The following is a 27,924-nucleotide window of genomic DNA, read 5'->3' as shown; positions in this document are numbered from 1 at the left end:
TTCCGCTCTCTGTTGTCATGGTGGTCGTGTGTCGTGGGTCGGGTGACTTTCTGTACGATTATGCGTAGGTTCGGATCCCGTCGCTGGCCACCAATGTTAGACGGGGACCCTGAGGGTCGGCCGGATACTGAGGGAGAGATCCCCGAGGGGGACCGTCTCCTGGCGATCGTACAGACAAGTTACCTCCCTCCCCACAAACAGGCACCACACCAAGTCGAGTTCAATGCTTTATATAAGGTTCTTCAGGCAAGGATATCAGCGATACAGGGTATCTCGGACCCGGGGGTCCTCTCACTTCTAGCCTCTGTAGGGAAAGGGGGTAGCGGGACAGTCTCGATACCGGATAGGTACAGGTAGGGGTAAGAGGCGAGCTCACAATCCTCGAGCTGGAGTGTCTGTGGATCGGGCCGCGGCAGCGCCAGCAGGCCAAGATGGTAGTCTCACAAGGTAGAGGGCCGCGGCCGCGCCAGCAGGCCAAGATGGTAGTCTCACAAGGTAGAGGGCCGCGGCAGCGCCAGCAGGCCAAGTCGATGGTTTCACGAGGCAGAGGGCCGCGGCAGCGCCAGCAGGCCAAGACGATGGTTTCACGAGGCAGAGGGCCGCGGCAGCGCCAGCAGGCCAAGACGATGGTTTCACGAGGCAGAGGGCCGCGGCAGCGCCAGCAGGCCGAGACGATGGTTTCACGAGGCAGAGGGCCGCGGCAGCGCCAGCAGGCCGAGACGATGGTTTCACGAGGCAGAGGGCCGCGGCAGCGCCAGCAGGCCAGTCACGGATGAGTTCTTCTCGGGTCTCTCGACTCCAGGATACAACTGCCTTCCTGGTCTGGCACTGCCCCAGTTATAGGTCTGGTCCCCTTTGATGTCCGGACCCTCGCGCCTGGGGGCCGGGAGGTCCGGGATGAGGGAGTCCAGACACCCAGCAGGGGGGTGGAGCCAGTGCCCAGGGCGGCCTGGGGTGATCGACACCTGGCGGAGGAGAGCCGTTGACGATTCCTTCTCCCATTGACTCGCCAAGTGGTCACTCTGCCTCCTGGGGGGAGGTTGGTGCCTCGGTGGCGGGCCCGGCCGGGCCCAGGGTTAGGGTCGAGTTGAGGCCACGCGGCCTCGTGCTGCAGTGCCCCAAGATGGCGGCCGGGTCGATGTCGTGGTGTGGATGGTGACCCGGGCCAGCTGGGTCCGGAGCTGGTGTCTTGTAGTGGAGGGATTGCAGGGTACTTTGGGTGGTCGGTTGGGGACTCTGGCTGGGGATGCAGGGAGAGCCAGGGTCCCGGTCCCATTGCGGGGAGGGGGGACAGCCCGAACATGCGGCCTGTCCAACAGTGTGTGGCTCTGTGTGTGTGTGTGTGGCTCTGTGTGTGTGTGTGTGTGTGGCTCTGTGTGTGTGTGTGTGTGGCTCTGTGTGTGTGTGTGGCTCTGTGTGTGTGTGTGGCTCTGTGTCTGTGTGTGTGTGGCTCTGTGTCTGTGTGTGTGGCTCTGTGTGTGTGTGTGTGGCTCTGTGTGTGTGTGTGTGGCTCTGTGTGTGTGGCTCTGTGTGTGTGTGTGTGGCTCTGTGTGTGTGTGTGTGGCTCTGTGTGTGTGTGTGTGTGTGTGTGGCTCTGTGTGTGTGTGTGTGGCTCTGTGTGTGTGTGTGTGGCTCTGTGTGTGTGTGTGTGGCTCTGTGTGTGTGTGTGTGGCTCTGTGTGTGTGTGGCTCTGTGTGTGTGTGTGTGGCTCTGTGTGTGTGTGTGTGGCTCTGTGTGTGTGTGTGTGGCTCTGTGTGTGTGTGTGTGGCTCTGTGTGTGTGTGTGTGGCTCTGTGTGTGTGTGTGTGGCTCTGTGTGTGTGTGTGTGTGGCTCTGTGTGTGTGTGTGTGGCTCTGTGTGTGTGTGTGTGGCTCTGTGTGTGTGTGTGGCTCTGTGTGTGTGTGTGTGGCTCTGTGTGTGTGTGTGGCTCTGTGTGTGGCTCTGTGTCTCTGTGTGTGTGTGGCTCTGTGTGTGGCTCTGTGTCTCTGTGTGTGTGTGGCTCTGTGTGTGTGTGTGTGTGTGTGTGTGTGTGTGTGGCTCTGTGTGTGTGTGGCTGTGTGTGTGTGTGTGTGGCTGTGTGTGTGTGTGTGGCTGTGTGTGTGTGTGTGTGTGGCTCTGTGTGTGTGTGTGGCTCTGTGTGTGTGTGTGTGGCTCTGTGTGTGTGTGGCTCTGTGTGTGTGTGTGTGGCTCTGTGTGGCTCTGTGTGTGTGTGTGGCTCTGTGTGTGTGTGTGGCTCTGTGTGTGTGTGTGTGTGGCTCTGTGTGTGTGTGTGTGGCTCTGTGTGTGTGTGTGTGTGTGGCTCTGTGTGTGTGTGTGGGGCTCTGTGTGTGTGTGTGGCTCTGTGTGTGTGTGTGGCTCTGTGTGTGTGTGTGTGTGTGGCTCTGTGTGTGTGTGTGTGTGGCTCTGTGTGTGTGTGTGTGTGTGTGGCTCTGTGTGTGTGTGTGTGTGGGGCTCTGTGTGTGTGTGTGTGGCTCTGTGTGTGTGTGTGGCTCTGTGTGTGTGTGGCTCTGTGTGTGTGTGGCTCTGTGTGTGTGTGTGTGTGTGTGTGGCTCTGTGTGTGTGTGTGGCTCTGTGTGTGTGTGTGGCTCTGTGTGTGTGTGTGGCTCTGTCTGTGTGTGTGTGGCTCTGTCTGTGTGTGTGTGGCTCTGTGTCTGTGTGTGTGGCTCTGTGTCTGTGTGTGTGTGGCTCTGTGTGTGTGTGTGTGTGGCTGTGTGTGTGTGGCTGTGTGTGTGTGTGTGTGTGGCTCTGTGTGTGTGTGTGGCTCTGTGTGTGTGGCTCTGTGTGTGTGTGTGTGTGGCTCTGTGTGTGTGTGTGTGTGGCTCTGTGTGTGTGTGTGTGTGGCTCTGTGTGTCTGTGTGTGTGGCTGTGTGTCTGTGTGTGTGGCTCTGTGTCTGTGTGTGTGGCTCTGTGTCTGTGTGTGTGGCTCTGTGTCTGTGTGTGTGGCTCTGTGTGGCTCTGTGTGGCTCTGTGTGGCTCTGTGTGGCTCTGTGTGGCTCTGTGTGGCTCTGTGTGGCTCTGTGTGGCTCTGTGTGTGTGGCTCTGTGTGTGTGTGTGTGGCTCTGTGTGTGTGTGTGTGTGGCTCTGTGTGTGTGTGTGTGTGGCTCTGTGTGTGTGTGGCTCTGTGTGTGTGTGGCTCTGTGTGTGTGTGTGGCTCTGTGTGTGTGTGTGGCTCTGTGTGTGTGTGTGGCTCTGTGTGTGTGTGTGGCTCTGTGTGTGTGTGTGGCTCTGTGTCTGTGTGTGTGGCTCTGTGTCTGTGTGTGTGGCTCTGTGTGGCTCTGTGTGGCTCTGTGTGGCTCTGTGTGTGTGGCTCTGTGTGTGTGTGTGGCTCTGTGTGTGTGTGTGGCTCTGTGTGTGTGTGTGGCTCTGTGTGTGGCTCTGTGTCTCTGTGTGTGTGGCTCTGTGTCTCTGTGTGTGTGGCTCTGTGTCTCTGTGTGTGTGGCTCTGTGTCTCTGTGTGTGTGGCTCTGTGTGTGTGTGTGTGTGGCTGTGTGTGTGTGTGTGTGGCTGTGTGTGTGTGTGTGTGGCTGTGTGTGTGTGTGTGGCTGTGTGTGTGTGTGTGGCTGTGTGTGTGTGTGTGTGGCTGGTGTGTGTGTGTGTGTGGCTGTGTGTGTGTGTGTGTGGCTGTGTGTGTGTGTGTGTGGCTGTGTGTGTGTGTGTGTGGCTGTGTGTGTGTGTGTGTGGCTGTGTGTGTGTGTGTGTGGCTGTGTGTGTGTGTGGCTGTGTGTGTGTGTGGCTGTGTGTGTGTGTGGCTGTGTGTGTGTGTGGCTGTGTGTGTGTGGCTGTGTGTGTGTGTGGCTGTGTGTGTGTGGCTGTGTGTGTGTGGCTGTGTGTGTGTGTGTGGCTGTGTGTGTGTGGCTGTGTGTGTGTGTGTGGGTGTGTGTGTGTGTGGCTCTGTGTGTGTGTGTGTGGCTCTGTGTGTGTGTGTGTGTGGCTCTGTGTGTGTGTGTGTGTGGCTCTGTGTGTGTGTGTGTGGCTCTGTGTGTGTGTGTGGCTCTGTGTGTGTGTGTGTGTGTGTGTGGCTGTGTGTGTGTGGCTCTGTGTGTGTGTGTGGCTCTGTGTGTGTGTGTGTGGCTCTGTGTGTGTGTGTGTGGCTCTGTGTGTGTGTGTGGCTCTGTGTGTGTGTGTGTGGCTCTGTGTGTGTGTGTGTGGCTCTGTGTGTGTGTGTGTGTGTGTGTGGCTCTGTGTGGCTCTGTGTGTGTGTGTGTGTGGCTCTGTGTGTGTGTGTGTGTGTGGCTGTGTGTGTGTGTGTGTGGCTCTGTGTGTGTGTGTGGCTCTGTGTGTGTGTGTGTGGCTCTGTGTGTGTGTGTGGCTCTGTGTGTGTGTGTGTGGCTCTGTGTGTGTGTGTGGCTCTGTGTGTGTGTGTGGCTCTGTGTGTGTGTGTGTGGCTCTGTGTGTGTGTGTGTGTGGCTCTGTGTGTGTGTGTGTGCGGCTCTGTGTGTGTGTGTGTGCGGCTCTGTGTGTGTGTGTGGCTCTGTGTGTGTGGCTCTGTGTGTGTGGCTCTGTGTGTGTGGCTCTGTGTGTGTGGCTCTGTGTGTGTGGCTCTGTGTGTGTGTGTGTGTGTGGCTCTGTGTGTGTGTGTGTGTGTGGCTCTGTGTGTGTGTGTGTGTGGCTCTGTGTGTGTGTGTGGCTCTGTGTGTGTGTGTGTGTGTGGCTCTGTGTGTGTGTGTGTGTGGCTCTGTGTCTGTGTGTGTGTGGCTCTGTGTCTGTGTGTGTGGCTCTGTGTCTGTGTGTGTGGCTCTGTGTCTGTGTGTGTGGCTCTGTGTCTGTGTGTGTGGCTCTGTGTCTGTGTGTGTGGCTCTGTGTGTGTGTGTGTGGCTCTGTGTGTGTGTGTGTGGCTCTGTGTGTGTGGCTCTGTGTGTGTGTGTGTGCTCTGTGTGTGTGTGTGTGTGGCTCTGTGTGTGTGTGTGGCTCTGTGTGTGTGTGGCTCTGTGTGTGTGTGGCTCTGTGTGTGTGTGGCTCTGTGTGTGTGTGTGGCTCTGTGTGTGTGTGGCTCTGTGTGTGTGTGGCTCTGTGTGTGTGTGGCTCTGTGTGTGTGTGTGGCTCTGTGTGTGGCTCTGTGTCTGTGTGTGTGGCTCTGTGTCTGTGTGTGTGGCTCTGTGTCTGTGTGTGTGGCTCTGTGTCTGTGTGTGTGGCTCTGTGTCTGTGTGTGTGGCTCTCTGTGTGTGTGTGTGGCTCTGTGTGTGTGTGGCTCTGTTGTGTGTGTGGCTCTGTGTGTGTGTGGCTCTTGTGTGTGTGGCTCTGTGTGTGTGGCTCTGTGTGTGTGTGGCTCTGTGTGTGTGTGTGGCTCTGTGTGTGTGGCTCTGTGTGTGTGGCTCTGTGTGTGTGGCTCTGTGTGTGTGGCTCTGTGTGTGTGTGTGGCTCTGTGTGTGTGTGGCTCTGTGTGTGTGTGGCTCTGTGTGTGTGTGGCTCTGTGTGTGTGTGTGGCTCTGTGTGTGTGTGGCTCTGTGTGTGTGTGGCTCCTTGTGTGTGTGTGGCTCCTTGTGTGTGTGTGGCTCCGTGTGTGTGTGTGGCTCTGTGTGTGTGTGGCTCTGTGTGTGGTGGCTCTGTGTGTGTGTGGCTCTGTGTGTGTGTGGCTCTGTGTGTGTGTGTGGCTCTGTGTGTGTGTGTGGCTCTGTGTGTGTGTGTGTGGCTCTGTGTGTGTGTGTGTGGCTCTGTGGTGTGTGTGTGGCTCTGTGTGTGTGTGTGTGGCTCTGTGTGTGTGTGTGTGGCTCTGTGTGTGTGGTCTGTGTGTGTGTGCTCTGTGTGTGTGGCTGTGTGTGTGGCTCTGTGGTGGTGTGTGGCTCTGTGTGTGTGTGGCTCTGTGTGTGTGTGGCTCTGTGTGTGTGTGGCTCTGTGTGTGTGTGGCTCTGTGTGTGTGTGTGGCTCTGTGTGTGTGTGGCTCTGTGTGTGTGTGTGGCTCTGTGTGTGTGTGGCTCTGTGTGTGTGTGTGTGTGGCTCGTGTGTGTGTGTGTGTGTGGCTCTGTGTGTGTGTGTGTGTGGCTCTGTGTGTGTGGCTGTGTGTGTGTGTGGCTGTGTGTGTGTGTGTGTGTGTGTGTGTGTGTGTGCTGTGTGTGTGGCTGTGTGTGTGTGTGTGTGTGTGGCTGTGTGTGTGTGTGTGTGTGTGTGTGTGTGGCTGTGTGTGTGTGTGGCTGTGTGTGTGTGTGGCTTGTGTGTGTGTGTGTGTGTGTGTGTGGCTGTGTGTGTGTGTGGCTGTGTGTGTGTGTGGCTGTGTGTGTGTGTGGCTGTGTGTGTGTGTGTGTGTTGGGTTGTGTGTGTGTGGCTGTGTGTGTGTGTGTGTGTGTGTGTGTGGCTGTGTGTGTGTGTGTGCTGTGTGGTGTGTGTGTGCTGTGTGTGTGTGTGTGGCTGTGTGTGTGTGTGTGGCTGTGTGTGTGTGTGGTGTGTGGCTGTGTGGTGTGTGTGCTGTGTGTGTGGCTGTGTGTGTGCTGTGTGTGTGTGTGTGGCTGTGTGTGTGTGTGTGTGTGGCTGTGTGTGTGTGTGTGTGTGGCTGTGTGTGTGTGTGTGGCTGTGTGTGTGTGTGTGTGGCTGTGTGTGTGTGTGTGGCTGTGTGTGTGTGTGGCTGTGTGTGTGTGTGGCTCTGTGTGTGTGTGTGGCTCTGTGTGTGTGTGTGGCTCTGTGTGTGTGTGTGGCTCTGTGTGTGTGTGTGGCTCTGTGTGGCTCTGTGTGGCTCTGTGTGGCTCTGTGTGGCTCTGTGTGGCTCTGTGTGGCTCTGTGTGGCTCTGTGTGGCTCTGTGTGTGTGTGTGGCTCTGTGTGGCTCTGTGTGTGTGTGTGGCTCTGTGTGGCTCTGTGTGTGTGTGGCTCTGTGTGGCTCTGTGTGTGTGTGTGGCTCTGTGTGTGTGTGTGGCTCTGTGTGGCTCTGTGTGTGTGTGTGGCTCTGTGTGTGTGTGTGGCTCTGTGTGTGTGTGTGGCTCTGTGTGTGTGTGTGGCTCTGTGTGTGTGTGTGGCTCTGTGTGTGTGTGGCTCTGTGTGGCTCTGTGTGGCTCTGTGTGGCTCTGTGTGGCTCTGTGTGGCTCTGTGTGGCTCTGTGTGGCTCTGTGTGTGTGTGTGTGGCTCTGTGTGTGTGTGTGTGGCTCTGTGTGTGTGTGTGTGGCTCTGTGTGTGTGTGTGTGGCTCTGTGTGTGTGTGTGTGGCTCTGTGTGTGTGGCTCTGTGTGTGTGGCTCTGTGTGTGTGGCTCTGTGTGTGTGGCTCTGTGTGTGTGGCTCTGTGTGTGTGGCTCTGTGTGTGTGGCTCTGTGTGTGTGGCTCTGTGTGTGTGGCTCTGTGTGTGTGGCTCTGTGTGTGTGGCTCTGTGTGTGTGGCTCTGTGTGTGTGGCTCTGTGTGTGTGTGTGTGTGGCTCTGTGTGTGGCTCTGTGTGTGTGTGTGTGTGGCTCTGTGTGTGTGTGTGTGTGGCTCTGTGTGTGTGTGTGTGTGGCTCTGTGTGTGTGTGTGTGGCTCTGTGTGTGTGTGTGTGTGTGGCTCTGTGTGTGTGTGGCTCTGTGTGTGTGTGTGGCTCTGTGTGTGGCTCTGTGTGTGTGTGTGGCTCTGTGTGTGTGTGTGGCTCTGTGTGTGTGTGTGACTCTGTGTGTGTGTGTGGCTCTGTGTGTGTGTGTGTGGCTCTGTGTGTGTGTGTGTGGCTCTGTGTGTGTGTGTGTGGCTCTGTGTGTGTGTGTGTGGCTCTGTGTGTGTGTGTGTGCTCTGTGTGTGTGTGTGTGGCTCTGTGTGTGTGTGTGTGGCTCTGTGTGTGTGTGTGGCTCTGTGTGTGTGTGTGGCTCTGTGTGTGTGTGTGGCTCTGTGTGTGTGTGTGGCTCTGTGTGTGTGTGTGGCTCTGTGTGTGTGTGTGTGGCTCTGTGTGTGTGTGTGTGGCTCTGTGTGTGTGTGTGGCTCTGTGTGTGTGTGTGGCTCTGTGTGTGTGTGTGGCTCTGTGTGTGTGTGTGGCTCTGTGTGTGTGTGTGGCTCTGTGTGTGTGTGTGTGTGGCTCTGTGTGTGTGTGTGTGTGGCTCTGTGTGTGTGTGTGTGGCTCTGTGTGTGTGTGTGTGTGCTCTGTGTGTGTGTGTGTGTGGCTCTGTGTGTGTGTGTGTGTGGCTCTGTGTGTGTGTGTGTGTGGCTCTGTGTGTGTGTGGCTCTGTGTGTGTGTGTGTGGCTCTGTGTGTGTGTGTGTGGCTCTGTGTGTGTGTGGCTCTGTGTGTGTGTGTGGCTGTGTGTGTGTGTGTGGCTCTGTGTGTGGCTCTGTGTGTGGCTCTGTGTGTGGCTCTGTGTGTGGCTCTGTGTGTGGCTCTGTGTGTGGCTCTGTGTGTGGCTCTGTGTGTGGCTCTGTGTGTGGCTCTGTGTGTGGCTCTGTGTGTGGCTCTGTGTGTGGCTCTGTGTGTGGCTCTGTGTGTGGCTCTGTGTGTGGCTCTGTGTGTGGCTCTGTGTGTGGCTCTGTGTGTGGCTCTGTGTGTGGCTCTGTGTGTGGCTCTGTGTGTGGCTCTGTGTGTGGCTCTGTGTGTGGCTCTGTGTGTGGCTCTGTGTGTGGCTCTGTGTGTGGCTCTGTGTGTGGCTCTGTGTGTGGCTCTGTGTGTGGCTCTGTGTGTGGCTCTGTGTGTGGCTCTGTGTGTGGCTCTGTGTGTGGCTCTGTGTGTGGCTCTGTGTGTGGCTCTGTGTGTGGCTCTGTGTGTGGCTCTGTGTGTGGCTCTGTGTGTGGCTCTGTGTGTGGCTCTGTGTGTGGCTCTGTGTGTGGCTCTGTGTGTGGCTCTGTGTGTGTGTGTGGCTCTGTGTGTGTGTGTGGCTCTGTGTGTGTGTGTGGCTCTGTGTGTGTGTGTGGCTCTGTGTGTGGCTCTGTGTGTGGCTCTGTGTGTGGCTCTGTGTGTGGCTCTGTGTGTGGCTCTGTGTGTGGCTCTGTGTGTGGCTCTGTGTGTGGCTCTGTGTGTGTGTGTGTGTGTGGCTCTGTGTGTGTGTGGCTCTGTGTGTGTGTGGCTCTGTGTGTGTGTGGCTCTGTGTGTGTGTGGCTCTGTGTGTGTGTGGCTCTGTGTGTGTGTGGCTCTGTGTGTGTGTGGCTCTGTGTGTGGCTCTGTGTGTGTGTGGCTCTGTGTGTGTGTGGCTCTGTGTGTGTGTGGCTCTGTGTGTGTGTGGCTCTGTGTGTGTGTGGCTCTGTGTGTGTGTGGCTCTGTGTGTGTGTGGCTCTGTGTGTGTGTGTGGCTCTGTGTGTGTGTGGCTCTGTGTGTGTGTGGCTCTGTGTGTGTGTGGCTCTGTGTGTGTGTGGCTCTGTGTGTGTGTGGCTCTGTGTGTGTGTGGCTCTGTGTGTGTGTGGCTCTGTGTGTGTGTGGCTCTGTGTGTGTGTGGCTCTGTGTGTGTGTGTGTGTGTGTGGCTCTGTGTGTGTGTGTGTGTGTGTGGCTCTGTGTGTGTGTGTGTGTGTGTGGCTCTGTGTGTGTGTGTGTGTGTGGCTCTGTGTGTGTGTGGCTCTGTGTGTGTGTGGCTCTGTGTGTGTGTGGCTCTGTGTGTGTGTGGCTCTGTGTGTGTGTGGCTCTGTGTGTGTGTGGCTCTGTGTGTGTGTGGCTCTGTGTGTGGCTCTGTGTGTGTGTGGCTCTGTGTGTGTGTGGCTCTGTGTGTGTGTGGCTCTGTGTGTGTGTGGCTCTGTGTGTGTGTGGCTCTGTGTGTGTGTGGCTCTGTGTGTGTGTGGCTCTGTGTGTGTGTGGCTCTGTGTGTGTGTGTGTGTGTGTGGCTCTGTGTGTGTGTGTGTGTGTGTGGCTCTGTGTGTGTGTGTGTGTGTGGCTCTGTGTGTGTGTGTGTGTGTGGCTCTGTGTGTGTGTGTGGCTCTGTGTGTGTGTGTGTGTGTGTGGCTCTGTGTGTGTGTGTGGCTGTGTGTGTGTGTGTGTGTGTGGCTCTGTGTGTGTGTGTGTGGCTCTGTCTGTGTGGATGCGGGTGTGTAGCCCTGTCTGTGTGGATGCGTGTGTGGGGATGCGTGTGTGGCTCTGTGTGTGGGTGGGTGGTAATGCAATAGGTCTCGCATTTGCGAGAGATTAAGCTATTGGCATTGTAAATGACTGATATTTATTTATGTTTTAAAAACAAAAATGTCATGAGCAATGCCAATAGCTCTAACTTTAACAAGGACGAGACCATTGCATTGTAAATGCTTGTTGTGAATGGGGACCACTTCAGCTGCCTTCCATGACGCTGGGACTTGGTGCACCATTGGCCATTTCATTTGCTAGTAAAGAAATGTAGCGTGCCCAGTGGCGGGGATCAGCCAAGAATAGATCTCCGGACAAGCCATTGAGACCCGCTGCCTTGGAGGGGACATTTTTATTTATTGCAGCTTCTGCCTGCTGTATGGTAAAACGCTCCTCTTCTACCGTAGGCCCATTTAGCCCGTCTAGTTCCCCTTCTACACTGGCCTCTGCTGTTGAGTAGAGCCCTTTGAAGTGGTCATGCCAAGTCTGACCAGTAATGTAATTTGGGAGTGGGCATGCACCTGTCCTGCTTCCCCAGGTGACGAGTTTCCAAAACAAATTGGTATCTTTGGATGAACATGCATCTTTGAGTTGTTCCCAGCGCGATACATCCCATTTTATCTTTGCCTCCCGCTGGGCTGCTTAGTAGGAATTTCTGGTAGATTTTATGAGCACCTGGTTTTTCTCTTTGATTGCATTAGCCAGGATTCATCTTTTTTCCCTACAATCTTTGGTGTACCATGAGTATGGGCCCTGGATAGTACAACTGGATTTTTAACTCCAATTTGGAGCTTGAAAGTATGTGTTAATTTGGGTGGCGATATACATGTGGTCCTTGGGTACGTCCCCTAATCTTGTTTCACTATGGGCAGCGACTTGAAGCTTAACCGTGCCTACGATTAGCTCGTGTTTGATGCCGGCAATCTTTGTGTTGCTCAAAGCTACCTTCTTCCATTTCAGAAACTTTTTACAGTTTGATGGAACTATATCCCTAGTAACAGTCGGGGTTGATTATTGGGCTGGTAATAAGGTACCTCCCTCAAGGGCTTTAAGGTTATACACAAGGGATTGTGGTCGCTCTCTGTGGTCGCACCCACTATCATGTCGATCAGGTTCCCCCATAATTGTATGTCAAGGAGGATGTAGTCGAACCGGGAAGGGCAGCTGGCTCTATTATAGGTTTCAAGTTTCAATCTTTATTATGTTTTGGAACTCCGTAGAGGTCCACATAAAGAAAACACATAATACAAACTCCATTCATTACAAAAAAAAGAGAAAAACAAATTATAACAATTACTGCAATACAAAGTAGCTCATAGATACATACGCCATCCTTCAGTAAATATCTAAAAAGCATTTAAAAAAATTAAAAATATTAAAACAAAATCTCTCATTTGGGGGGTTATATAAGGCAAACATAAAAGAGTTAACATTTAAGATACCCATTTGCAAACAGATTTGCCTTAACCATTTACAACGATATGGACGCAACACTGGGCATATAAAGAGTACATGCATTCGATCTTGAGTGGACAGTTGACAAAGATTACAAATTGCAGGGACTCTGTACCATTTGAACAATAGATTATTTAAAGGTAACAAGTCCTGCCTCAAGAGTAACCAGAATCTCCGGACCCCATGGGGCAAATTCCAAGTAACGTAAGGTTGCACAAATTTTCTTGCAAATGAGTCTGTAAGGGGATTAACACCTTTCCTAGCAAGGATTGAGGCACTGTCTAGTCTATAGCTAAGGTCCCAGGAGGCCTCTTTCAAGACAGTCTTTAATTGGGATGCGGATAAGGAAAAGAGAGTACTCTCTTCCAACTGCAGAAGCGATACAGCCTTTCTAAAATTATTGACAATTAAGACATGTTCTCTTAAACTTCCCATGACAACGCGCAGCGGAGACGCGCAGCGGAGTCGCCGGACTCACGCCGGAGTCCAGCCAGAGTCCTGCCCGTCTGGGCTCGTCCGGGCTCAGACGGGCCTAGGGCCTGGCACTATGCCAAATTCACCGCTACCGCGTCGCACTTATTCACGAGAAGAGCTACTGGCACTATGCATTAAGCCCCCTGAAAACTACCCTGTTAGCAACATGGCTGCCCGGGGATCATTCCTACGAGGATCGGACGCATTGTTTCCTCCTCACTTAGGTAAAAGCACCTTGCTTTGGGGCCTGCTAAATTGCAGGTCACTTCCCTGTCACGCAGTGGAACTTAATATTCTTATTCAAGAGCAAGAACTGGATATCCTGTTTCTATCAGAAACTTGGATTACCTCCAGCTCTGATGCTGACATCGTACTTGCCCTCCCCCCAGGCTTCCTCATATGCCACCTGGATAGACCTGAGGGACGAGGAGGTGGACTCGCTGTTATCTATCGAGATAACCTTAATTGCAGGGCTCGGAAGGGTCTTGTGGCTGATTGTGAGAGCTGCCACTTTTCTATACAGATATCGCCAACGGTTACACTGGCTGGCCTGCTGATCTACCGACCCCCTGGTAGGGTCGGCAACTTTGTAAGCTCTGTGATGGAAACGGTAACACTCTTGGCCACATCCACTTCTACCTTCATTGTGTTAGGGGATTTGAATCTGCATTTTGAGGACATTGCAGACACGACTGCTGCAGATCTTAAAGGAGATCTGACTGCTTGTGAGCTCCGGTTAGTCAACACAGGAGCCACCCATGTGAAGGGTCATTTATTGGATCCTGTCTTCTCTAACATCCCTCGACTGAAGGCCAGACCGGCCCTTCCGCTTCCATGGTCAGACCACTTCTTAGTTTCGGTGGAATGGCAAGTCAATCTGCCCTTAACACCGACACATCAAGAGGTTGTGGTGGACCGTATATGGTCCAGACTGCCAATTGGCGATTGGACCCATAACTTGGCAAATTCACAACCTCCATCTGAGTCGGACCCGATTAAAGGAGATGCTGACTTCAACAGATGGTTGAGCGCTTCGCTTGATGTCTTCATACCAGTGAAAACCTTACAGAAGAGGGAGAAACGAATTGGTTCCGCTCCCTGGTTCACGGTTGAGCTCCGCCTGCTTAAGAAAGGATGCAAGAAACTGGAAAGGGCTTGGAGGAAGAAATTTGATGCTGCCAAGCGTAAGGACTACTGGACTGCGATTAGAGCTTATAAAGCAGCCCTCCGCTTGGCAAAAGCGCAATTCTTCGAGGAGCGAATACAACTTGCCTCAAACTCCTCCAGGGAAACCTTTAAGGTGGTGCAAGAACTGCTCAAAGTTCCCGAACCAGCAGTCACCCACGACTCTGAGAGGTGCAAGGAGTTGGCCGATTTCTTTCATGTTAAAATTGTAAACATACTGGATTCTCTACCCCAGACCGTTAAACCTCACGGGACCCAAGAAGAGCTTCCCCCAATTCGGGCGAAAGAATGCCCTATCTCCTTGGACACGTTCGGTCCAGTTTCAGAAAGTGAAACGCTAAAAGCCATAGCCTCCATAAAAAGCGGCTCCCCCACGGACCCAGTTCCTTTTAAAATTTTAAAGCAAGCAGCAACCGCGGTGGTGGGGCCCATTACGGACCTGATTAACGCCTCCTTCTCCCGTGGTTTGGTGCCACCCACTTGGAAAAAAGCCGTGGTCAAGGCACTTTTAAAAAAATCTAACCTTGACACGGCGGAGTTAGCCAATTTTAGGCCTATCTCTCTGCTGCCAGGTCTCAGCAAAATGGCCGAGAAGCTTGCAAACCATCGATTGTCCAACTTTTTAGAGTCGAACGGTCTGCTCCGTGACTCGCAGACCGGTTTCCGTCCCGGCCAGGGCACCGACACGGCCCTCCTGGCAGTCGTTGAAGAATCGAGACGCATCTTAGACTCGGGAGGATCAGTGGCAGTGATCCTCCTGGATCTAAATGCTGCGTTCGACACCGTCAACCATCAGGTGTTGATCCAACGGCTGTCAGAGGTGGGTGTGGCGGGAGCCGCGCTGAAATGGCTTCGCTCATTTCTGGAAGACCGGTCCTACCAGGTCTGGGAAGGAAGCAACAAGTCTCCATCTATTTCTCTCCAGTGGGGGGTGCCGCAGGGCTCGTCCTTGAGCCCGACATTATTTAATGTCTACATGGCCCCCCTGGAGGATGTGGTGACCCCTTATAACATCAAAATCATCAGCTATGCTGATGATACTCAGCTGGTGGTCGCCCTTCCTCAACTGGTGGAGAATCCTGACTTGTTGCACTCGTGTCTGGCGGACGTCCACACCTGGATGAGCAGCTCAGCCTTGAAGCTGAACGGCTCTAAAACAGAGATTATGCTGCTTGGAAACAAAGCGCCGCCATTGCCACTATCATGCTGGCCAAGCTGTATGGGTGACTTCCCAACCATGAAAGAGGAGATTAAGAGCCTGGGAGTCTGGCTGGAGCAAGATCTTTCCCTTAGAACTCACGCCAAAAGAACTGCGGGAGTCTGTTTTGCCCTGCTGCGGGCTGCGCGTAAAATTCTTCCGCTCCTTCCCTTTCCATCGAGGAAATTGTTGATTCAGGGTTTGATAACATCTCGCCTAGACTACAGCAATGGTCTGTTTCTGGGCGCCCCTGAATCTACTTTTAACAAACTTCAGCAGGTGCAAAACGCGGCGGCCAGACTCCTTATGGGAATTCCCCGAACAGAATCTGCCAGACCCGCTCTCAAGGCCCTGCACTGGTTACCAGTGCGGGAGAGAGTGAAGTTTAAGGCACTATCCATCGCACATAAAATTCTTCAGGGCAGTGGACCTCCTATCCTGGGGAGTTTGGTGGTGCCTTACAAAGCCAACAGAGCGCTGAGGTCTGACCAGAGGTGTCTGCTCCATGTCCCGAGAGTAAAAAGATCACGTACGGGCGGGAGACGATTCTCTGTGCACACAGCAACGCTCTGGAACTCCCTCCCCTTAAAACTTCGGGCTGAGACCTGCACCCTGCGTTTTCGCAGGGGTCTGAAAACACATCTGTTCCCCTCGTGAGTCGTTACTACTTTCTCATGGTCCCACGGTTGATGCACTGTTCATAGCGCCGGGATGCCCTAGGGTAGCTGCGCGCTATATAAGTTTTAATAATAATAATTCTGCCTTTAAGAGGAATCTCATAGTCTCCTCTTCTCCTCTGGCTATGCTTGCGACCCAACGTACTACAGCTGTCAGGCCCTGCACCCAACTGCTGCGCAGGCCAAACTCAAGTCTGCAAGCGGCCACTGAGCAGGCGGAGCTAATGGAAATTACGCTTCTTAACAGTTTTCCCTCAACCTTATTTAAAAAATCCCAATGCTTTATATCGATTAATTCTAATCCATACAAAAGTGTAGAGGAAACTTTTGCCCTGAAGACCTCCAATAAATATGAAAAATGCCTTCTTCCCATTGCCGAGTATAATGCACTTAAGCTTCTCCCTTGGGATAAGGCTTTCCGGGCGTTATTATCGGTATGGGGTTTATCACTTAAGGTGTCTGAGATTCATTTTCCTAGGCAAACATAGCTCTTTACCACCTCAAGTTTATCACCTCCCACAGACCAGATAAAGTTCGCAAACTTATGTTTTTTCCGGCCTGAGATGCACATAATTTTACTCTTAGATGCATTAATTTTTAAGTAATGAGTTTCTGCATACTGATGATGGGCATGGAGGCGTTTAGCGATACCTTTAGGCATAAGATCCATTATTAAAATATCATCCGCTTATAACAGACATGAGATGTGCTTTCCGCCCAAGACTGGAGCTATACCATCACAAGAGGAAAGAGAGGCAGGTAAATCTGCAATATATAATGAAAAAAGCAGTGGGGCAAGGAGACAACCTTGCTTGAGGCCATTAACTGAAGGGATAATCTTAGATAGTCCCCTATCACCTCCTTGCAAAACCTGACACCAAGTCTCTGTATGTAATGCCTGGATCATATCTAGCGATTGAGGTGGCATTCCCAAAGCGGATAGCTTTCTCCACAGCAGCGGGCGATCAACCTTATCGAATGCTGTGGAGAAGTCTATAAAGGCCACGTACACTCTTCCGCCACGTACCCTTATGTATTTATCAGTAATAATCTGAAGGGCGGAAAGATTATCCAGGGTTCCATGCCCTTTACGAAAGCCTACTTGTTCTAGTGGTAAAATTTGTTTTAGAACCACCCAATCGTTAATTAGGGACAATAGGCATTTAGAGAAAACCTTCCCAATTGCGTCTAAGAGGGCTATTTGACGATAGTTATTTGGTAGGTTTCTATCGCCCTTTTTAAACATGGGGACCAAAATGCTCCCCTTCCAAGAGGATGGAATAGATTTTTTAATGTAACAGATCCTGAATAGAGGGAATAAAATTTTACTCCAGGATACTGGATCTTGTTTCAGGACTGATATCGGGAGTTCATCCGGGCCCATAGCACCTGATGGACGCATATCCCTAATGGCCGATTCTATGGATAATTCTGAAGGGGATTCAATTGTAGAATTAGTTTCTTCCCCAATTCCCCTAAGTTCCACTTGGAGGTCATTCTTGGCATACAAACTTAGAATATAGTTGACCCAGGTTTGTTCTGAAATAGGGATTGGAAGGGGACACACTCTTGAGCCACAACCCTCCCCAATGAGAGTCCAAAACTGTCTAGAGTTCCCTTGAACAGCGGCTTCCCGCAAACCAATCCATAACAAATCCTCTTTTTCTTTTTTCATTTTTTTCTTTATCCTACTTCTCCTTCTTTTGAGGAGAGATATGTTCTGAGATCTTTCTGCTGCTCCACATATATATTGTTCCCTCACCAATTTGTTTATTTCCTTATTAAGGGAGACAACTACTTTAGGGAGGATATTTTTTTTCCTGATTAAATTGGATTTTTTTACAGCAGAGATAATCTCCTTCATAAAAACCTCGAAAGAGGACAGTTCCGACCCCTGCCAATTATTTAGGTTGGATAGAGTTTTTTCAAGGATAGGCTCCAAACCCTTCATAGCTTTAAAATCCCAGAAACATCTTCCTGTTTTTTGAAAAGTGACCACGTCACCGTTAAGCGACCAAGGGTCAGAGTTAGGGGGATCTACTAGAAGAGTTAACATAATAACATTATGATCACTGAGGGTTGTTTCTACAACAACCAAATCCCTTAAAAGAGAGAAAATACAGTGATCAACAATTATATAGTCCAGAATTGATTTACTGTTGGGGGAACTATGTGTATAGTTTGCGGGGACATCGGACGGAAGCCTACCATTGGCTATGAGCCCCTCCGTGGTGTACAATTCCTCCAACAGTAATTTACCCCGTTTATTTGTTTTTATATTAACTGGAAAAAGGGCTTGGGGGATCAACAGAGCCTCCTCTTTTGCTTTATTTCTGTAGAGCTCCAGACTGTAATTGGAAACTTTGCAATTTAAATCACCAACTAACAAAAAATTGGAGGAAGGAGCTGTCTCCTTAATTTGTCTAATAAAAGTGAAAACTTGTTTCAATACAGTATTAAAATGATCGTCTGGCGGTATATAGGCGTTTATTATCACAAAGGGGTGTCTTTCTCCCATATTATCCAGATTGGAGAGAGTCACTACCTGAAATAGCTTACTGGCGTCTACATAGTGGGAAAAACTCCACTTTACTCTATTGGTTAATAGGCACGCGATTCCCCCTTTTGCATGTCCCCTACTAGAAGGGGTTGCTGCCGCCTCCAATACAAAGTAATCTCTCCCTACATTAAATTTATCAATACACCATGTTTCCTGGATGCAAATTACACTGGCATTCAAGGAAGAGAGATACAATAGTTTTTCAGGGTTATTGTTAATGCCGGCGGCATTCCAGGAAATAACAGTGAAGGAGCTGCTAAAGGTGAGAAAACAGTTTTGGGTTGTCTGTCACCTTGGACGACAAGGCACCAGGTAACCAGTTCCATTGCTGTTCATTCTCAGTTATACCCCTATTTATTGTTATTGGAGCGGGGATAACATGTGAAACTAGCCTTTTCGTTTTTAAGACACGAATCTTTAAGTCTTCGAAAGGCTGAGAAGAACCGGCTTGACCCAGGCCCCTATGATAGCCGTTCTCATAGTGGTTATTAACACATGTAGCTGTAAAGGGCACCACATCAATCCCCTGACTCTGGAAAGTTTCTGCTTTATTTAGAATAAGATTCGCTATCAGATTGGAATAGAACCTTACCCTAATAAAAGACATAGACCCTGTTCCTAGTATTGTTACTAGATCAATATCATTTGATTTGATTAGATTCAGGCCCTCTATATCCTTACAACATTTCAACAAAAAAGATCTATTCAATACCAAATCAAGGTCAAATAATGGAACAAAATCCAAAATCAGTGAATCTGTATGGGTTTCCATCATCTTAAGAGAGAAGTTTTGACCAGAGACTACCCCTTCTGCCAGTGTATGGAAAGGAGGGGCAGTAGGGTTAAGAATGGTTGATACCACAGGAACAGGATTTCTTATTTCCACTGCAGGAAAGTGGACCATGGGCCTTTCTTTTTCTACACCCGGTTCTCTCGAAATTGGATTAGAACCACTGGTAATAATTTCATCAGCATTAACAAGAGGCACCACAGTTTCGGATGACAAAATATTTGAATCCTGCCTCGAAATTCCATAATCAATCTCAACCTTAGCAGGGGAGGAATTATGACAGGCTTGGGACTCCTCAAAGAATATTTGTCTCTGCCTCCTCTTTTTGAATCTACGGAGAGGCTTCCTCTTTTTTTCCTTTACACTTTTTTTGTTTTCCCACTTTCTCCTCTAGCTCCATCCCCTTAAAATCTGGATCAAAAATGGGATATAGTACCTTTTCGGCATTGGCATCAGACAATACAGCACTATTTTCCTCTATAACAATACCTGGTTCAAAGTCACTTATACAATTATGAGCAGACGTTTTGAAAACCGAGCATAATTCCTTCATCACAGGAGCAACTGGTATATTCTCGGTTGACAAACAGGGTGCATTAGCTGGTGTTTTTTCAGGAAGTGTTATAATACAGGGATCTAAACCGCAGCTCTTTTCTGAGGTTTTTGATAATAAAGCCTTTAAAATTTGAGTAACAGAATCCAATACACAATCTGAACTACCCACAAATGTACTCAGTAACGTTAGAATTGAAGATAACAAATGTTCCAAAGAGATCAGAAATTCTGATATAGGTTTCTCTGATGATTTTAAACTAGGATCATTAATAACCTCAATCCCCGTTATATTGAGCATTGGACTCTGACATATTAGTCTGAAAAGATAAATCTTGAGACTTGAGGGAGGGAGTACTACTATAAAGATGTAGACCAGAGGGGGTAGCGCCAATAGGGGTCTTTATAACGTCTAGTAGTTTCCTAGGATCATCTACCAAATAACGTTCACACAACTCCAAGTCAATATCCAAAGGCTGTAAATCCTCGTTAGTAACCTCCCTCAACTTGGAGTGATTTAATGAGTCATTGGGCGTAACATTTCCAGGTGTTAATGGGACCTTGGTTTTTTGAGAATTATCCAGATTAGAGGCTGTACACTTATCATTCTCAGAGAATATAGGAGGGGAGGATAAGACACCCAGACTAGAGTATAAGCTTAAATTTAAATTTCCCGATTCCGTTTCCTTCTGTACTTGATTGAGCAATGGGTTATGCAAGGCAATTGAACCGGCGCCCTTATTAGAAACAGACTTTTCTGAGGGCACCTTATCCACCGTTTTCTCCCATAACTGAAATATCTGATTTTGGCCCTTCAATTGAATAGTTGAGACATTCTTGTTTCGAAGGGGGTTGGATCTAGTCTTAGCCGACGATCTTCCCCCCAACAGTCTCCCAGATCTGAGCTTTTTTGCGGTCATATTGCAAGCTATGTTAATAATGAAGGGTAAAACTATATATAGTGCCAATAATCAGATTCAAATATGCTCAATACTTATTCAAAATAAAAGGCGAAGCAGATGAGCGCGTCTGTTGAGTCACAAATATTGCAGCAATTACCAAGGTCTATAAAGGTTGAATGGATACCAAATTAAAATGAAAGATTAATAATATAATGTTAATAAATGGGCCCAGCCCAGCCTACTTCGCCCACAGAGGGCCCGCTCTTTGCCCGGTCTTCGCCCGCGCGCGTCCCGCGATCCACGGGAAGGGGCGGGGTTAAGTAGAGAGTGTTGGGGGCGGGAAGAGACACCAGCTGCGCTGCGATGGAAAGCGTGCTGAGGATGCTGGGTCTCGCAGTCCCGTCCCGGTCCCCGCAGGCGGCAACACAAAGGGTAGTAGGCGTTGGTTCCCTCCAGGGAACGGCAAGTCCTCGGAATGACCTCAAGGGCAGAGAGTGTCCTCGCTGGGAACAATGCAAACAAAACCCGTGAGGTAGGAACTACGGGCTGCTTTTAGCCTGCGGGAGTGCTGGGGGCGGGAAGAGACACCAGCTGCGCTGCGATGGAAAGCGCGCTGAGGATGCTGGGTCTCGCAGTCCCGTCCGGTCCCCGCAGGCGGCAACACAAAGGGTAGTAGGCGTTGGTTCCCTCCAGGGAACGGCAAGTCCTCGGAATGACCTCAAGGGCAGAGAGTGTCCTCGCTGGGAACAATGCAAACAAAACCCGTGAGGTAGGAACTACGGGCTGCGATTAGCCTGCGGGAGTGCTGGGGGCGGGAAGAGACACCAGCTGTGCTGCGATGGAAAGCGCGCTGAGGATGCTGGGTCTCGCAGTCCCGTCCCGGTCCCCGCAGGCGGCAACACAAAGGGTAGTAGGCGTTGGTTCCCTCCAGGGAACGGCAAGTCCTCGGAATGACCTCAAGGGCAGAGACTGTCCTCGCTGGGAACAATGCAAACAAAACCAGCCAGCAATTGAGCAGGAGGTAAGGGGTACTGTAGAGTGCTGTGGCCGCAACTTTCTCCGCAGCCGCTCCCTCGCCGCGCCACCTCGCCTCTCACTACTCTGCTCAGCACCGATGATGATGACGTACTGCAAACGCGGACTGGAGTTCTTCTTGGTTGTACTGCTGTTGTTTTCTTGTGATAGTGGCTCTCTACTCCACTCCCAGAGCTCTCACCAGTCTCTCAGTCTCTCACGATGATGGCGCCGGTGAGCAGGCAGCAAGCACGCAGCCACTGAGCAGCGGCGGTGCTGGCGTGGTGATGGAGCGGCGGTGGCAGTCACGGCACCTCCTAACGAGCCTAGCAGCTCACCTATCCACCTCTCCACCTTCGGCTTTACCGCTCTCTCCCCTCGCAGCAGCAAGGCAAGGCAGGGCAGACCGCAGACCACTGACCGTACCGCTCCGCGCTGCAGAGCTTCTGTCTCCGTCTCTCTCAGGCGCTACTCTATTATAGGTGTTAGCGCCTTGCTTATCAGATAATTACCTGCCATTGGCTGCCCTTAGCCCATACTCTATAGTGATGGCAGTGAGCTGGAGTACCTGTTGTGTTAATCTTTTAGCTAAGGGGAGATCACGTTGGGGGATTGCCCATCTACTGTCTTGGTCTTCTATTCCCGTTAAATCTTCTATGGCCAGGGGTTTATAGGTACAATTGAAGTCTCCTGCGACTGTATGATATTTAGTGCCGCTGGTTATCTGACTTTTATTCTTGCAATCAGGTAATTCACTCTTCCTGAAAGCAGTTTATAGTGAAAGGCTTCAATGATAATAGCAAACAAAACCAGATATAAGATTAACCGAATTCCATTTGTATAGGTAAACACACATTTAGGATTTGTGGTTCATTTTTGGATAAAAATAAACATCACAGAAAAAGGTGAAAAATGGGTAAAATTTACAAAGAAAAGAAACATCAATTTATTTAGTCTCCATATACACTCAAAGAAGGGATAAAAACGGCCTATTTTTCAGATGGGGAGTTGTAACTCATATTGGGACGTGAACCATCTACCTTCTGAAGCAGGTAGAGAAGTAGGATTTTGCTGCAATGATATATACTTTCCAAATCTTAACTTTTCTGGATTTTTAAATGCTTCAGAACGGTCAGGAAATCTTCAGCTATTGACAGGTCATTGCCTCCTAGAAGAGAAGATGACTTGAACTGAGTTTGTTGTTGTGACAGCCTGTAATTCCAGCCTTTTTTTTATCACTTTCTGATGACGGTTGTATAATGAACATTCATTGAAAAACGTATTTGGTATTTGAAGCATAAGATAGATTGGGATAGAAGAGATTAATTGAACCGGAATAACCTCTGTACAATAAGGCTCTGGTCCAGGTAATGAAGCTCAAGCTATGTTTTACATGGTAATTGTACATGTATACCTTGCAAGCCTACCATATTTTATTTATATTTTTTAGGTTACTATTATTGTTGAGCTGTGTGGGGTATCAGTGATAATCTGCTCATGCTTCCAAAATTATAGAGAACATGAACAAACTTAATGTTCACTATGCCTACTGCCACAGAACCCAACTGCCCAGGGGAACAAAAAAAATGAAGAATGGATTTTCTTTTCATTGCTTGTGATTGTCACTTAATCTTGAAAGCATAAACTGCATGACCTGAATCTAATTCTGTTTCATTTCCACAGAGATTTCAAGGCACCCTCATGAGCAATGATAGAATTGAGCACTGGTATAGCTCTGTGGAATTATTTGCATTGGTATGCAAGTAGTAGTTCTTAGCCCTTTAAAAAAATGGATACATTCAACATACCCTGATTTTCGCATTTTAAGTACCTTAACTGACCAAAGCTACTCTACCCCTAGATTTATCACCAATGTTATGTGTGACTAGGTGTAGTGAAAAAGAGCGGCACAAAAAGAATTCCTGTATGTCTGAAATATACATGGTGAGCTTATTGCTCGTTTATTTTTCCAAATAAGTCCTTGTACGAGATGAGCTTGGGGGGGGGGGGGAAGGGCTGTCTCTAGCACTGTTAGAAGGGTACACTTAGTACTCTGATGGTTTGTTAGCTCACTTCTACTTCATGACACTGTATCACTAGCCATAGACTGATAAACATTGTACCATGAATCACCTTCCAGCTGTGCGAGAAACATCCCTTTGATCAGCTGGTTAATCTCATAATGAGATTAGTATTTAAAAACTGTACAAGCATCCAGATTGGCCTGTTTGTTTTGCGATGTAGTTTTCCTTTCATACTTGTTTCTGTTTATTTTTTATCTACACCGTAACACATAAAATATCTAATAAAAAATATAGAAGATTTAGGGCTCTCTTTGGATCCTGAAAAAGGCCCAGTGACCAGGGGGTAGTATGAAAGTACACAGAAATGTGTTGACCCGAATTCCAAGGGGAATGGTTGGAAGTTTCTCAAACAAAAACCCATACCCCTTTACCCAATTTTAACCTTGTATTAGTGGGAAACATTTAATACACCAAACTTTATTTTTCCTCCGCTTAAAGCAATTTTTGTTTACTGAGGCCGCACACAAAAACTTCAAAAAGATCAACAGTGCATAAAATGGAGGCATCAAACCTACCACGTCCATAAACAAGAGCCATTGGTTGAGCTCACCTAACCTTCAATAGTTGCGCACAAGATGTGAACTCTTATGATGGAGCTTGCCACCTAGTAGTGGGCGAGGTGTCTCAGTTTTTTTATTACAGCCAGCCCTAAATTTCTCCGAAGTCTAAAGGAACCATAACACTGGAATGGTATCTCAGTGTTCATGTCACAGTGCTTCTGAGTTTATTGACGGAAGGCAGCTGAGGATGAGGGAGTGGGTCATTATTCACTGAAAATTTGAACTGGGCAGCATTCTGAATAACTTATACAAACAATCGTAGCCATGTATGGATTTTGCCTACAGTTTGTTTTCAAAATGGCATCGGATTGCAAAACCTGCTTCTGTGCTGTGGTTTGCTGTCCAAGATGAACCATGCCTTTGATCGAAAATAACATATTTTGCTTGAGTCTTTTAAACATGCCCATGTTACCACAATGCAATGCACCGTTTTCTTATTTGTTAACATGATATATTATGCTTTAATATACTGTTTCACATTGGTAGATCCAACATGAACTGGAACAAAGGTGGTCCTGGCACCAAACGGGGGTTTGGTTTTGGGGGATTTGCTATTGCAGCAGGAAAAAAAGAGGAGCCTAAACTTCCAACGCCTGTTCACAATGCCTTTGGCTCAACTTCCGTTGGTGGCTATGGGAAAGGTGGTCCCCCACAGCTCCCCTCCTTTTACAAGATTGGCTCGAAGCGAGCAAACTTCGATGAAGAAAATGCGTAAGTATACCTTTTCTCCCATTAGCTTTTCTCCCATTACCTGAATCTGTTCTCTGCTTGCTACCTTTGAGTACAGTGGCTTGTATTTACTGTCTGGGGCCTCTATGTGCTGCTGCTTCAGTTGTAGTGGTGACCCAAAGAAGCAGTACTGAAGCTCTCACAAGCTGAAATCTTTCTTTTTCCCCTTCATTTTTGTGTGTGATGTTCTTCCCTTGTTAACACACTAACATATGTCTTGCACTGTATATGCATTCTGAGCTTGCTTGACGGCGCATTATCACGGTCTCTCTTGCACATATACCGCTTAATCTTTTAATGTAGTACATTCTGTGTTCAGAGAGTAAGGAGATAACCCGTGGTTTAACATAAATAACACATGTTAAAGTCTGGTTCATGATAGGAAACATTAAAGGGTTGTAAAGAGATGATGACCCGCAAACAATGATGATAAAGGTGAGTTTATTAAGCTGAAGTAAATGGAGCCCACAGCTGCACCTCTTGCTCTGTCGGCGCCTGTGAGGGACGGAGCACAGTCATACAGAACACAGGCAAGGCAGGAAGCAGAACATGCAATCCAAGTTAAACATTTACATACAACAGGAGACCAACATGGGAGCGGGCAGCAAGAACTGAGTAAAGAATCTTACATCACACGTTCTAGTCTGAAACCAAATACAGCACAAGAGAACATGAGGCTTTGGCATGCTGTTCAAAAATTCAAAACATTCTTTGTGTGGTACGATGTTTGTTATTTTTACTGATCATAAGCTGTTGGTTTATATACTTTTTGGGAATGGAGCAGGTAAAGCTTCGGCTTGAATTGCCCGCCTGCTATCAAGTATACAATTTCCGTACCCCAGGTAAATATTTACCTGGGGGGGTAAGAATGTCTGGGTGGACTGCCTGTTGGGGGATGCCTAAGGATGTTTGTGTCGATAATATTCAAATGATAATGTTGAATGTGTTGTAGCTTTACTTTATGATCTGAGCGAAGCTCCGGGGGAGATTTATATAGAAGTCTTGCTTAATGTGTTACTTGTTGATATGATAGTCTTATGCTAACTGTGTCGAAGTGTGGTTGGTCAAAGGAGAGAAATCTGGAGGACAGTTTAAAATCTTTTGCTCAGTTTATTGGTGAATTATAGTTAGTGGATCCCAGTGATGTTCTATTTCCACCAATGGCTTTAAGAGACATGTAAAAGTAGATAATGAAGCTCATCCTGGTGTTTCTGCTACTATTTACAATCTTAAACAGTTTTATTGGTGGCCGTCTCTAGATTCACAAGTCAAAAACTGGATGTTGACTGTTCTACATATCTGGTTTCAGATACGCACTGGAAGACCTTTGAGACTGATAAACTTGGTTCCCTTGCCGAAAGATCAATAGGTTAAATTGACACTTGATTTTGCTGGTTCTTTTGATTTGTTGCTGGCAACAAAAAGTATATGTTAGTCCTTGTTGATTACTTTTTGAAGTGGGCGTAATTCGACTTATTCTGTTCGGCAGGTACATTTTATGTAATTTTTTTTTTTTTAAAGAAGTTTTGACATTGAAGGACTACACAAGGAATTAATTACAGACAATAGTACGTATTTCAACTTCCTTACTATGAAGTTCATTGAGGGATTTCCCATCAAGCATTTACAGATTCTCTTATATTCTCCCTTGTCTAACGGTTTAGTTGAGCGTTTGAATAGGCTTTTTAAAGGGGGCATACAGTCGTCTTTATTGTCCAGTGTTGCCGTAGAGGAGATCTTGCAGGAAAAAGTATGGAATCATTTGGTAACTCCCCGCAGTACAACTGGTGAATCCCCTTTCAAGTTATTGCGCAAAAGAATGCCCAGATGAACCTTATGCCCTGATTGGTTAGAAGATCTTAAAAGTAGTTCACCTAATCTAGGAATTAGTCTTGATATTGGAGGTAGAGTTAAAAGTAAACAAATTGTCATGATAGCCAATTTTGAGAAAAAAACACTTCACAAAGGCTTTGGTTCTGGAAATTAGGGTTTGGGTGCTCAGTAAGAAAACCAACAGGATTAGAAAAAGAGAATCCAAATGTATGTGCCTGTCGGAGTGAGCAAATGATCTAAAGTAGCAGTGTTGTTGGAAAGGGAAGGTTGGTGGAGTAGGAGTCTGGTACTGCTTTCCCCAAAACTAGCCTAAGAAAATCTGTGTGTGAAAAGATTGGGTGATTCTGGTATTAATAATTCCTGGTGGATTGGTGGAGAGAGTGCAACATATCTATACTGGAACAAGTAGGACCAAAGAAGTCAGTCTTAGTGATTTGTATGATTTTACTAAAGGTTCTGAAGAAGTGGCCTAATAAACCTCTTCTCTGTCCAAATCAGCCCTAGTTTCTAGTGCGGCCCCTGAGTAGAGTAACCACGGATTAGTTGGATTTAAATTTTCCTCGGTCATGTATTGCTAGACGCCCTTTGTGTGTCTGTTCCTGTGAATTTTAAAGATTATTACATACAACTTTTATTTGTTAATTTGTACATTGGTATCATCATCTGTTTGCTTGCTGTTATTGCATTATGTTTTTTTTATGTGCTCCCCTACTTATGTTGTCTTATTTTGGGAAGTTTTGTAAGAGGAAAGGTGATGTACGATTCTTTACTGTACTGCTGCTCTCTTGCTGGTCTTGTGTTGTATGTAATTGTTTGATTTGGATTTTTTTAAACTTATTTTTATTGAAGTTTTAGTTTGTCCAGTGTGGTAACAACAGACAGTTATGCCATAACGTTAAAAAATATAGCGTTTCAAACAACAATGGACATAGTAACGAAGACAGACATTTCAGATTGCAAAATACCATGTTGGACAGATTGGGCCCGTCCGTGCAGTGGCATCTCCCATACCACGCAGCAGCAGGGCACCCCGCCTCAGCCCCCAGGGGCAAGGCCATAATGAGGAGGTAACAGAGGAAGCATATGCCTGTGCCAGCTGCCACGGGCGAAGTTGTCTAGTCATCCCAGATCTGTCACAGGGGCAAAGCTGTGCCAACAGCATGCAAGCTCAGGACCCATGCGCTGCTCTGTCCTCTCCTCGCCACCACGGGCCAAGTTTTTCCGCACCTCCATGAAACTCGCCACAGACATGCCAATACCACCACAGGCTCCATTCAATGCGAGAGCCCTCCCATAAGCAGCTGGCATCTGGAGGGAGGACTGTGAGCTCAGCAGCCCAGTCCCCTCCCTGCTACCACGGCAGTGCCTGTTGTCCCCAGTCCAATCGGCGTGATCCCACTGCTCCCTGTGCGCAGCTCAAGGTCCTTAGCTGCCAAGATGGGTGCCTTAACAGCAGTATAACAGGGATTTCTCTGGGCTGTCAGGAGCAGTCTTTGAGACTGCTTCGTGCAGCATGCTTTTAGTCAAATGACCCCCGCCCCCGCCCATATTATTCCTTGTCCTTGATGGAGCTTGCTCTGCTTTTTCCTTTGCTGTCTTTGGGATTATACATGGATGGCATGTAATGGTAATAAATACATAGAATTTGAAAACCTCTGATTTCACTAGTTAGCTCTGCCCCCCCGAAAAATATATTGATCAACATGTTGATGCTGAAAAATTACAAAATGTATACGCATTCCCATCAGAAATATTCGGTTAAGATGGCCTGTAATGTAGTGTTCATCTATACCCGTACATACCCATGCTACATTTGTTACATTTGAGAACTGCTAATAATTTACCACAGAGAAGTACTCTTCTATGAAAGTGATCTGCTGTTAATATTTCATCTTCAAACCACTGTTGAGTGTAGTAGGAATTTTGTGATGTCTCCAAATCATACCACTTATGGCACTTTATGCCCCTAATAGACATCATTTGTTTTGAATCATTGAGCGTCTGT

General features: G+C 48.6%; 1 protein-coding gene across 4 annotated transcripts in view; it reads left to right on the top strand.

Moving 5' to 3' along the window:
- DDX42 (DEAD-box helicase 42) overlaps positions 1 to 27,924 on the top strand; it is a 465,634-nt gene that overhangs the window by 47,641 nt on the left and 390,069 nt on the right. For all 4 annotated transcript variants that reach the window (XM_078645044.1, XM_078645045.1, XM_078645047.1 and 1 more), the window contains one exon: positions 23,844 to 24,068. In XM_078645044.1, the coding sequence (XP_078501170.1) occupies positions 23,844 to 24,068 (225 nt within the window). The remainder of the gene's footprint in view (positions 1 to 23,843; positions 24,069 to 27,924) is intronic.

The sequence above is a fragment of the Lissotriton helveticus genome, chromosome 5_1 (assembly GCF_964261635.1).
Source record: "Lissotriton helveticus chromosome 5_1, aLisHel1.1, whole genome shotgun sequence".
NCBI classification, from domain to species: domain Eukaryota; kingdom Metazoa; phylum Chordata; class Amphibia; order Caudata; family Salamandridae; genus Lissotriton; species Lissotriton helveticus.
This window is presented reverse-complemented; position numbering and strand designations above follow the sequence as displayed.